Source organism: Bombus flavifrons, chromosome 14 (genome assembly GCF_040668555.2).
Source record: "Bombus flavifrons isolate JBK064 chromosome 14, iyBomFlav1_principal, whole genome shotgun sequence".
NCBI classification, from domain to species: domain Eukaryota; kingdom Metazoa; phylum Arthropoda; class Insecta; order Hymenoptera; family Apidae; genus Bombus; species Bombus flavifrons.
The window spans coordinates 4201625-4214412 of NC_138455.1; the positions used below are offsets into that span (position 1 = coordinate 4201625).

The window sequence follows — 12788 nt, forward strand, 5'->3', positions numbered from 1 at the left end:
CATCGCACGTTTATTCCGTGACAGGAAATTCTACGAACATTAGAACGTGGAACTTATTGTTACCCCGTGTGTATTTCGTGTACTTTCAGAAAGTTTGCTCCCCTGACATGACGTAGCGACTCTTTAACCAGTCCAGTTGCGAAGATATATTTTTAATATTCAGCAAACAGGCATTGAGGAATATTTTCAACTTCGATAATGGTTCGATTGAAAAATTTGCAAGGGGTCGCATTGAATAACCATCGTTGAACACCATAGAAGACCCTCTGAGTTGTGACCTTTCACCATAGCCCATTGGATTCTCCGCTAATCTGCGCGAAAGGGTCCATCGGCCCTTCCCCCCTTTTGCAGACGATCGTTTCACCGGCACGCAATAGCTTCAAAAGGTTCAAAAGGTAATGCAGGCTGCTCGAATTTGAGCCAGACCACTCGAAGGATTCATCTTCGCTTGCTCCCTCTTTCGCCATTCCACGAAACTCTTTCTCTCACCCCTTTGCCAATCCACTTAAGAACGTAAGGCTGGATGATGTTTTCTTTCTCGTTATCCTGGCTTCTAGAATCGGAAACAGCAGCCTGAAAAGTTTTCGCGTTTGATGGATTGAAATTTTTAGGCTAGGTCATTAATCTTTCGATGCGCTCTTGGAGCTTTCGTTTGTTTCTTTCATTTATATTTTCCGCTTTCTACGTTCATAAGAAGACAATGGAAAAATTATGCCATTCACGTTGCATTTAGCCGTAACAGAATCCTTGGAATAATCCACTATCATTTCTGCTCGTTTCATGAGAAAACTATATCGACAAGCGAAGCTGAAAAAAACCTTTAGCGTAGACGGGTGAGAGTTTTCATCACGAGGCGACTTTTCCCTAGGGAAGTCGCTTGTCCGTCCTGACAGTAACTACATATCGAGTCGGGTTTCCGCGTTTTTTCTTCTTTTTTCTTTTTTTCCCCACGATGCTTCACCAGCGATCGCAGCTACGAATTACACGTCACGAGAACCATATCTCAAAAGTTTCTCTTTCGCTCCCCGGAGAAACAAACGGAGCCATTCGAGCCAGCAACACGCGATCAATCGATGACGTGTACTCTTTTGTAACAATGAAGGCACACCAGACGAGGAGAAAAGGATAGAGAATTTTCATCCATTTTTCCCCCCTTTTTAGCCAGAGAATCGGAATCAATTCTGAATAGGAATCATAATAGAAATTCGTGAAATCCAAGAGTCTTTTGTTTGTCGTTAATTCATTTTTTTCTGTTAGAGATAGTGATAAAGCTGAAATTTATACGTAGGAAAATTTTTTATTCGTTCTGGATCTGATTTACAATCGAGTTTTGACGTTACTTTGTTACATTTTTAATTAGGTTCTTTGGAACAATAAACTTCTCATTTGTTCTGATAATACGGTCTATTCGATGACAGCATCGGGTTTCTGTCAATTATTTTTCCATAAACCAAGAACGTTATAGGTATTAATAGGTGAAAATAATAAGCTTTTAAATCCGAAACTTCATTTGTTCCTCCTCATTTCTTCGTCACTTTTATGCTTTTGCGCCGTCAGATATTCGAGATATGTCATCCATGGAAAAGTTTTACTGCATATTTAATTAAAACCTGATATCAGTACAGAGCACATACTATCATTACATCGAAAATTAATTCACTTTGACTCGGATACCAAAACGAATATTAAATATCCTCTATACAATTTTCCTTCTACGATATATGAAAGATTTTGTGATATATTTGTAATAACGAAATTCCGTCGCGCGTATGTAACCAAAGAAATTATTTTCTTCCGATTTATCGATGATTGGTTAACCAATCGCAAATAAATATATATTGTGAACTATTCCGAGCGTTCGTCGAATGATAAGAGAAAAAGGTGAAGTCGCGGGGTCGGAGGAATGATCTTTAAATTTTGCCAAAGACACTCAAGCGAAAAGTTATCGAGAGAGTACACAAAAGGATATTTCGCCGTAAAATATATAGAAGAATCTATCCTGGTAATAGCTAGAATATCTATCCATTCACGGCCTTGAAGATTGAAAGGCAATTTGACCTCCTTCCATTTTCTGTCATCCCTGTCCTCATTTTAGTCTTCGTTCATTCGGTCGTCGAACATCGTAGTCGATTTTCAGTCTCGGAGAAAAATGCGATAATGCCTCTGACACTTCCCAGGTATTACCCTTCCAAATTGAATTAGTCTCTTCGACCAAGAGGAAGGAATCGGCGTCGTTTATCTTGTTAAGAGGATGCCCGAGTGCACCGAGGAATGATATTGATGATAAGAGAAACCATAAACGTCGAAGGTTTACAGCCAACCGAACAAAATTCTATGCAATCCATATATTTCACATCGGAGTTGTTACACGGAATCAAACTTTCATATTCGAAACTTTTCTCGCGAGATTTTGGAGCAGTTAAATTAGCATAATACTGTCCGAATCGGTGGAAGAAAGGGCGTGATACATATTACGAATGGATTTGTTCGTGAATATTGAAATAACAGTATATTTAAAACGTTTTTTGCTCCGATTGCATTTTTCAAATGTTTTTTCCCCCGACAGATTATATTGCAACAATTTGCTGATTCGAAGCTATTTGACCGAGAAAAATGCAATAAAAAAAATATGTTCAAGGTTCGATAAAATTTTGGGTTAAAAAATTCAATAATATCCGCGTAGTCTCATTGGGGGAGAAAAAAAAGATGGAAAGAAATTTCTATTAAAAATCGTTTCGGTTATTCGATCTGAGGAACGCTGCAACGGCGAGCTATTTCGAAATAAATAAATTCGAAGATAACTCGATGAGACTGGTTCCAATCCATAAAACACATGTATCTTGTATTTTATTTGATTCCGCGAAACGGAAGGTTGCGAATTTTATGGGTCGCATCGGTACTGAGATAACTCCGCGTCGACCGCAACTCTAATCTCGTTACTTTAAACGGTTTCTCGACGTTCGTCTTTAAACCCATAAAACTGATTCAACGGCCGGTCCAAATTGTTCTTCCACTGTATATTTCCGCGCGATTAGGCTTGGCAACGGAGCTCGAAAGAGGTGCGAGACACCGGGGTGGAAGTTGCGCGAAAGGACATCCTCGCGAATGTTGCCAGACGAGGCTGAGGTCTGACGTAATCTGCGGGAATGGAAGTCGGGGGAGAAATGCCGCTGCGAAGAAAGCATGAAAACGAGGATGGAGAAATGCTGTGTGCGCGTTGGCCTGAGACAACGACCTTTCGTGCGTGAATGGCTTCGGATATGCGTTTCCTATAATATTGTAGTGCAGTGGCGTGGTAGAAACGGTCCCGGGGTCGAGGGCCCGCTGAGAATTCACAGAAAACGAAATACAGGCAGTCGAGACATATGTACGGAACGCGGGATGAAAATATTAAGCGTGGGAAAGTACGCGTGAAATGTGCACGAACATAGAAAAATCGAACCTTGTCTACGAAAAAGAAGATTAGCTATCGGCGATCTGTGTTTTTTGAAATTGCAAAGAGATTTAACACTTTGATCCATTGCGCGTGTATTGCTGCAGTAGACAAGTTCGTTGAATATTGCGTCGGAAAAATAATGAAATCGAAGGTAATTTTGAAAATCCCTCCCCTCCCCTCAAAGAAAGGATCGTGCAAAAAAAGGAAAGTGTACTGTAACAATTTTTAAAGCCCTTGTTAGGTTCTCTAATAATAAAGCAATCTAACATAGTCTCGCGAGATCCTTGTGCAACTTTTACTTTCGCGCATCCAACCAAAATTAGTTGAACGACCAAAGCTAACAAGACCATATCGACAAAACGTGACGGCTCCACCGAAAGTACTAAATCGAACTCGACGTAGAACCCGAGACGCGAAGTCTATTTTAAGTTGCTGGTCGAATTTATAGTTCGAAGCGTACAAGCTCGAGTACATACTCATCCCCATATCGAAAGAGACAGAGTCGGGAAGTTTCTTTGAAAACGCGCAATATCTCCGCAATCCTTATCCGCTGAGAGTCGACGATTATTCTACAAATCTCTTTTTCTCGCGAGAAGAAACAAGCACTAAATCATTCAATATCGGTCGGTCTCGATAACGTTGGCTCTTGGGAGCTATAAAGAACCACGTCTGGAAACTAGTAAAGGAAACAATTACTTTCTGGCTAGCGGTAGCCGCAAGTTATGGACTACGGTCACGTAAGAAACAATTAGTTGCGATGAATTCTGGAACGTGGTGACTGTCTGTGCACGGAGTTGTGCGGTTTTCACGTCTGCGGATGGTCCGAACGAGTTGGGTGGGATGACGGCGGTCGCAATTCCGCGGAAATCTCTCGCGCAATAACGGCTTTTCGTTATTGCCGGAAACATTGTTCTTCGTTCGCTTCGAAAGACGCGCTGCTGCAAACTGGGAGCTGCGAGGGATCAAAGGGGCTCAATCTTCGGAGACTTTAACGTTCGGTGGAAAACGATTCCAGCACCGGCTGCTACGGAGGATCGTTTATAATGGCCAGGGATCATTGTTGGGAATATTCTCCATAAAGGAGAACAGTATCGTGCGACGGGAATATATTTCGCCAGAAACGAGGAAAGGGGTTGCACGGATTTTAAACACCGCGACGAAGCGAGCAGTTTAGAAGGCGACAATCTTTATGGCGTATTGTCATTGAAATGAAAATGGGACTTTCTGATACCTCGACAATGGTGCTTCTGGAGGAGAATGCGAAATATAAAAATACAGGATAAGAGAAATGTGTTGAAGACTTACTACTGAGTTTGATGCATAGCATTCATCGAGAGGAGCAAGAGACGTCTAATCAACGTACATCCTTGTTCGTAAGCATTGAGACGCTTACAGAAAGTGAGGTAAATCGTAAGAATGATTAGACTTTTCGTACTTCAAAATGTTAGGCAAACTACCCTAAGACGTTTTCGTCTATTTCATGCTAAACTTTATCTGGAAGAAAGTCTAAATGAATTGTTACGTTTTACGTGAAACCAGGAAGCGTCCAAAAACTATTTGTCGTCTTGACAATCTGCGCAAGTAAATAGCATAAAATCTCTCGGTCTATCGTGGTCACACGTTCTATTCTTTTAAATATCACTACGATCTAATCCCGGGAACTCCTCGGCAGATGTTTCCTCGTGGGATGCCATTTTGAAAACACAGCGGCCCGTATCACTGTCCGCGGGGCGAAATCGTAATAACATGTCGTTACGGCCGGAACGAATTTTCACCCTCAAAAGAGACGTCTGCAGGTGTGTAATCTCACCCCGGAGGCAGCCTAGGGTCGTGCAAGGATCAAAGAGATTTCCATGTGTTTCTGAATGGGCGGATAGAAAAAGAAACGAAAAATAGAAAGGGGTGGTGGATGAGCGTGGTATTCGTCGAAACGAGAAAGAAATATAGCAACGAAACGGAATGGAGATAAAGGGAGGACAAAGTTGGTGATTAGGGGGAAGGGACGAGAGCCAGAGATGGGCTAAATGACCAAAACTCTCTTTTAACTTTCCAATTAATATTCCAGCGGGGTTGGAAGTTCGTCCCCGTGCATTTCGGTTTCTCGCGCGTCCCGCATAAATCTTCTCTACTTTTAATTGCGTCAGCCGTGGTCGTTTATTTAAATAATTCGAACGCGAACAGGCCGTGCCCGCGCCGACTGCCAGACATCATTTATTCGCTGCCTTTTCTTCGTATCCTCCTTGGGAGCCGGGATACTAAGCTCGTTACGAATGCCTACCCTACTGTGGATCGTTCTTATGAAGTATTCAAGGTTTGATTTTAGACGGTGGCTCGGGATACTCTATGCAATTTATCGGGGTAGATGTTCACAGGGGTGTGAAAACACTCTTTACAGGGTCGAAGATTTATCGCACTCCCTGCAGATTGTGCACGTTGTCTTGAATAATTGATAGCATTGTTATATCGTGCTTTTAAACGTTTCAAATTACTCAAAGATACATAGAGAACAAATATTACCTTAGCGTTAAATCGTTGATAAGAAATCAAGAACTCAACATTTTTGCTGTATTCTCGATTCCAGTGAAAATTACATCCGTTTTCGGAAAAAATGCGATCAATTTTGTACGATAAAGAGAAACGGAATTACTCACGATATTCATTTCCTGTTCCTGGATCTCCTTGTAGACTTCGACGATCCTCATCAGCGCGAATCCTGCAACAGAAAGCGAATTTCGATCGTTTTTGAAAGGCTGTCTCCGAACGACAGATCGGTGGCGGAACTCGCGTCGAACCATGAAGAGCTTTCGCCTCGCTTGCGGTTAAAACTTTTGATCCTGAATTATTCAGGCGCGGTTGGTGTCGTCGATACTTTAATCCGTGGCTAAGGGTGAGCGAGGCCGCTGTCGGGAGAAAGAAGGGAGCGAGAAACCGGAACGACCGCCAGAGTTCCTAGAGACACGTTCCGGCGGTTGCCGCTGATTTTCGAGTGACTTTGCTTGGAAGGCATCCGAAAGCTTCGAAAAAGCCTGTGACAAAAGTGAAAGGAAAAAAGGAGAAATAGGAAAGAAGGAGACCGCGATCGCGACGCTTTGAGTAAGTCACTGCATTGATGTTCGAACGAAAACTTTCGGCTAGGCCAGCTTCATCGAACCGCACTGTGGAAAGTTTCCCTTCGTCTGTCTCCCTCTTTCTTCCTTTTCTCTTTCCCCTCTTCTCTCTATCTTTCTCATTTCCTGTCCATTCCTTTCTGCGATAGTTGCTCCCGGAAGTCCCTCTGGAAGAAATATTCCGACGCCACACGGTGTTTGGTGTGTTACGTATGCATGCGTTGCGTTGGGGGAACACGATTAGGAGTTTCAGAGTGGGAATAAATTTTAGAAAAGCTTTTCAGCGAGTAAAGAAAAGAGAGGATGTTACAGAGCCGGAAGTAGCTTAGCCGAGCGAATTCGAGTCAGTCGAGTGAATAGTAAAAGACATAATCAACTTATTTTAGAGTTGTACTTTATGCTCGAAATTAAGAAAGTTTTTTGGTAGTTTAACCGAACAAGGGAATCCCATTAAAAAATCTCTGCGCGTATATACGCGTCGATAGAATTTTTCTATTTTCTCTGATAATGTTTAACCGAAAAATTGCTCTTGTGTTAAGATAAGAAGGAAAGAAATGGAAAGTAATGGAAAGTAATGGGATATTCTTAAGTTTGATTGACTAATTAAAGTTTTAATTAAGTTGTATGAACGTCAATCAACTCTAAGTTTAAATTAGATTATTAAGGTATCTGTAATAAAATTGGCCCAGCCGAAGTTTTCTGTCCAGCTATGAACTAGCCTTTGGTTCATCGAAACTTCCACCATGTGCAAACTTATCGTAATCGAAGCTGTTAAACGTGTACACGAAAATTTGTTCGCGAATTTTCGCCAGACAATAGAGAGATAAACGGTATAATCGAGGCGTATTACGTTTTTCTTAAAAATATCACAGAATAGAATTTCCATAGAGACTTACCGGTTACCGTAAGATCTAAATCTACGTGAAAATATTAACTTTGTTATTCATCGTCGAGTCTAAGCGTTTAATTAACGCGGCCAGCGTTAAATTTCCATGTTTCCCCTGCGTCTCGTTTCGGAGAATGCACCCTCGCGCTAATGTCACGTCCACCGAATCCTTTTATAACCATTCATTCCTTTTGCCCGTACATCAACGTCAACTTTAATGTACAGTCGAGATATACATTCTCTACATTTTTTTTTGTCCCGTATAAATACTTTACCGTGACTCGACTAAATCCATAAAGAGGCTAATGTTTTAGATGCTTCATTGAAACGTGGTCCCGTCGTTTTTTAGTGCACCGTATCTACATTACATACACCCTCATCATCATAAAATCGTTGTTTAGGTTTATATAAATTTGACGACAGATATCCGCGAGATAACCGCGCGATGACGTTAAAAAATTCTCCGATAAAGGGCCTCGTATTCTTTTACGACTCGATATTGTTATACGTTTTCTACACCCCGGAGTAAAAGCAGAGGTTCTTCCTCGAGGAAATAAGGTCGACGCGAATAAAAAATATTGATTTAATTTTTCAATATTCTCCGTGTTATCGTTTATACGTAATCCGATAAGATAATATTAAAGTGCACAGTAAGGAAAGATAAAATAATATTTCTCATTTGGATCTTTGTAAATCGTAAACAGGATAGAAAGCGACAGAAATGAATTGCGCGGGCCGGAGTCATGAAAGTCAAGTGGAAAGGATTACGAAGATCAAAATCTTGTCGAGAACTTGTCTGGTCGGTCCCCTTCAATTCTTGAGTTAATATATGTGGATCGAGGGTAACGTGCTGGGACTTCTCGATATATGAGATTTCGTTTCCTCGTCACACTTAACCCCGCACGAATTGCAAAGGGCTTCCTACGTGTAACGAACGTGCACGGTTAACGTTTCCGAAACCTTTCAGCCAAGAGGTTTCCCCCTGATAATCGACGACCATTGTGCCACATCGTTTACGTTCTACTTTAATTAAATTAGAGAATATAAGTAATACTATTCCTTGGGAAATAAAAATTTGTATAAATACGATCACTGATATAAGAATTTGTTCGTTCACAATCCCCAGAATTAAACCTAGTTCGTTTAATTAATCATTTCCCGTGAACTATGTAAATCGACAAAGCAACTTAGCATATCAGTGGTAGCTAGGCTCGAGAATTGCCGTGTCTTGAAGTTTGGAAATGACGAGAATGTTGCAAAGCCGCAAGATCTTTACGCTTTCGTATTATCATACGCGTCGACTCGACGACAGCTACTTACCATTCCTGTTTTCGTCGAGCCTCTGCTCGCCTCTCCCCCGCCTCCTCCTCCTACTGAATTACGCGTCACGTATTAACTCCCAGCCCGAAAATCGAGTCAAGGGAATGTTGGAGGATGGATACGGAGTTGCGGCTTACTAAGTCGAAGGTGAGAAGAAGAGTTAAGCGGCGGATGTGCCGTCGTGCGGAAAGGTGTACCGAAATCGAGAGGGTTGGAAGAAAGGATAGCGGGTCTAGGAGGGTTGGTAATGGCACAAAGCGGGGAGGAATCACGTGGATAAAGGGAAGGCAAACTATCTAAGCACCCCACCATCGTATCTCAGCCGTACAATATCGTGATCCCTTGGCATATGTAAAGCCGCGCACATGTTGGGTCTCGTTTACATGTACATCTGTATGTATATTCACGTGGACGAGTACGCGTATCCGGCTGTGCACGTAAATTTGTGAGACGATACATGTGTATCGTACGGTTACTTGACATACCAAGGTTTCATTCAAGAAGCTACTTTCGATGCGCATGTTTTGAAATCCCTTTAGAATATGCGGTTTAGGGGATACTATTCCTTGGGAAAATTTTTAGTATGTATGAAAGAAATACCATATCATGAATTTATATTCCGTATATCAACCTACTGAGTGCTTGTTACTAATAATCGACGTTCGTAAATATCACATTTTTCCAAGTTTACCGTACGATTTACCCATTAAAGACCAGGCAACATAATAATTACCACGATAGTTATAAATACATTAATTTCTTTAATCAAAGTGGCGGGGATAGTAACGAAGGAAATATTAAGCGAATCCTTGAAATTCCATTTCATAGCCACAAACGTTGAGAAATAGAGTTCGACGATGTAAATTGATCGATTGGATAGCACGAAAAATCGCAAATGAAATGTTGCTTTAACGCAACGTTGATCCTCGATGGATTCACCAACACGATAGATACGACGAAATAAAAGCGGCATTAGAATTAATGGGGCGTCCGATCAAGAGTCGTAGACTAAAAAGTCCGGCCATTCGGTGTGGTCCCCAAAGGGTCAATTTACGTCGCTACTTTCGACGGGAAATGAGTGCCTAGCACGAATACGATACGGATTAATTTCCAGGGGAGGCTCGAACGCACATAGGTGTCAGTAATTTCGACAGTCAAGAGGGAGGGAGGGGAATGTAACGCGGCGTAACGATGCTTATGGGGCTTTGAATCCCGATGTGCGGCTTCGATGGGGCTGGTTTAATGCTAGGCGCAAGGGGCTTAACTCGTAACGTAAACACCAACGGCGGATCTATGGAAGCCGATGAGATAGCCGACTGTGCTTGCGAAAAGTTGCCGGTAGACCGCACTTCCGATCTCGTACCATCGGTCCAAAGAAGACTCGCTTATCGCTTTGAGACACTTGTCCCAAAATACGACGTGGTTTTCGTTGGAACACGATTCATTGGAGTAGGCGGAACGCGTAGCTATTATTCCAACCGTCACGTTACGTCGGTGTGTTCGGCTTACTTTGTGACATCGCCTCCCATGTGTGCTCCGCATCGCTAAAGTTGCGTAATATTGTAGCATTACACGGTTCACGATTTCTTTCCGTCAGAGTTGAGAATTATCGGTAGACTTTGCATATTTGCGCATTTATGGATTTATATATCGGAAATATGCGGAAATATACGAAATATCGAATGCGAAGAGTGAAATATATTTTTATTTAGGTTTATGTTACCGCTTTGGTTAATCAATGGTCAAAAACATGGTCCGGTTGTTCAGTAAACGACCGTGGTATGATTTTCACTGGAAAAGTAATTCATAACGATAATTAAAAGTGAAACATACCAGCCAACTGTTGTCACTGTTTCTTTTTTTTCTGCGAAGCGTTTTAAACTGTAATTTTAACTCAAATGCAGGATATACATTTCAGTCTCGAACGCAGCCAGTGAAAACCGTTCTAACGCTTAATTACTCCAGTGAATTTTCGAATTCAAGCACCGAGCGACAAACCGTCTGAAAAATTCGCCATCGCTAGCCAACCGTTCCATCCTGTTTTCCGAATGACACCCCCTCCACAAAAGTCCGTGTCCAACTCGGGAGAATAAATATGAAAGAACAACGAGAGAGCGAAGGGTAAGCAGCTTCGTGTTTCGTTGGTCCCTTGTTCGAGGGACGTTCCCTCCTCTGTTGGGCTTTCGGTGCTCTCCGCGAGCCAAGATCATAAACATATTCATTCAGAAGCCAACGTTTAAGCCCTCATGACCATTCGTTGCGACTCACGGAACGACCACGTAAAAAATAGCGTTGCACGTGACTTGGCGTTTCGTAAAAAATGTGCAAGAGGAATTTAAGACGTCGTAAATGGTGGAACGGGCACCGGCCTATAAAAGGGAGGAGCGAAGCTGAATATTTGATGTCCCAAGAGCATCCGCGTCGATCTTGGACAGTCGAACGTTCTCGGCCAGCCTGTTCGAACTTCCGTCATGAAGAATTCCCAAAGAAAGTTTACAAGACGCGCCAAGCTTTCCACTTTCCGCGGTTCAACCTTTCTTATCTCGGTCTCGCGAGAACTTTTATGTGTGTTTATGGCGGGTTGCATTATTTATACAGAACCGTGGAACAGTGCGGTATATTTTGTAAGCAATGATGGCTGACAATTTTACGAGCTTCATCGACTCAGATATCTTAACTCGTCCGCTTTTTACCAATTTAATTCGCTTGATTTAGCGTCATAGATTTGCAAATATTTTTGTGCAGAATAAAAAAGTGAAATTCCTGTTTTTCGAAGAATAAATGTAAGATCAAATATTTTAGGGAGATATCGCATTTGACTTTGTCGTGGAATTTTTAGGAATCCACGAATCGGAAACGAAAGAATCGGAAACAAATTCCGTTTATCCACAGTGGTTCAATATTGGTCGATCGCAACCACCTTCGGCTTTGTCCCCTTTCTGCTGTTCTCCTTGATCCGAAAATCGTCCATTCCGTTTGAGCTCGAGTCTCTTCTATTCCGCCATTTCTATCTTATTTGTCATTTTGTTACAAATCGAACGTCTGTGTGTTCTCTCGTGGAAGAGGTCTTGGGATGCATTCAAAATTGGATCTCCTTGGACCTGTTTATGTCTACATGTGCACTTGTTTCGTTCAATTTGTGTACGGTGGCAATACATACATTCTTTTTCTTTCTATTCGTTAAAATTGGTTTCCCTTATATACGAAGGAACAAGTCCAAAAATATAATCTTTTTCTGTTTCATGTTTATGATCCAATTAGAAAAGACTTTGTTCGCTAAAAATTATTTCTTCAATATCCGACGTCCGGATAAAAATTCCTGACGTGGAAATCTCATAGAAATAGGAATTGTGTATTATAAAACAGTGTAATACCTGGCACGGCTATTTATGTTACGTCCAGGTACAGTATTCAATGGTTGACTGCGCGCAATGCAGGAATTATTTAAGAGGATTAGTCATTAATCTTGAAAGGAGACTTCCTTTGGTATCCTCTTAGCATCTTCGAATTTAATTAATATAATCCTAAGTAAATTAGATCGTAGATAAGTGGAACGGAACTATCGCTCGACTTTAAAGCCTATCAGAAATGCTGCGAGTTGTCGGTGCCTGGAAAACTATACGACACAACTCCAGACAAAGTATTAAATCTCTCAAGACTGTCCACTTGTACCGCTAACAAATTGCTCGAGGGAGAAAGAGAACTGTTGTATCTTGCGGTGATTCGCGCACGTCCCACGAGAGGCAAGCAATCGAAAAAAGTGTCTCTCGAACTGCAAGTCAAACAGTTTTTCCCCCGATAGGGTAATTTCATTTCCCTTCCTTTTGATGTGATCTCTAATGCTACTAATTAAGATCGAATTCGTGGGGGGCCTCCGCAAAAACTGAAGACGAAGACAAACAAAATTACGCGGCTGTCTGATGACTGGGGAAGATGGGGCAAGCGAAATACAGGAACGATACGCAAGGGGTCCCGAGCAGCGACGTAAACACGAAACGTCCCGGGAACACTTAATTAATGAATCAAGCAGAATGTATAC

General features: G+C 41.8%; 1 protein-coding gene and 1 long non-coding RNA gene across 2 annotated transcripts in view; one reads left to right on the forward strand and one right to left on the reverse strand.

Moving 5' to 3' along the window:
* LOC138187084 (uncharacterized) overlaps window positions 1-12788 on the forward strand; it is a 243144-nt gene that overhangs the window by 35095 nt on the left and 195261 nt on the right. The gene's annotated exons all lie outside the window — the stretch shown is intronic.
* The window catches only part of IRSp53 (Insulin receptor substrate 53 kDa), a 162536-nt gene that overhangs the window by 16851 nt on the left and 132897 nt on the right, over window positions 1-12788 (reverse strand). Inside the window, exon 5 of the mRNA XM_069127556.1 lies at window positions 6088-6149. Within this exon, the coding sequence (XP_068983657.1) occupies window positions 6088-6149 (62 nt within the window). The remainder of the gene's footprint in view (window positions 1-6087; window positions 6150-12788) is intronic.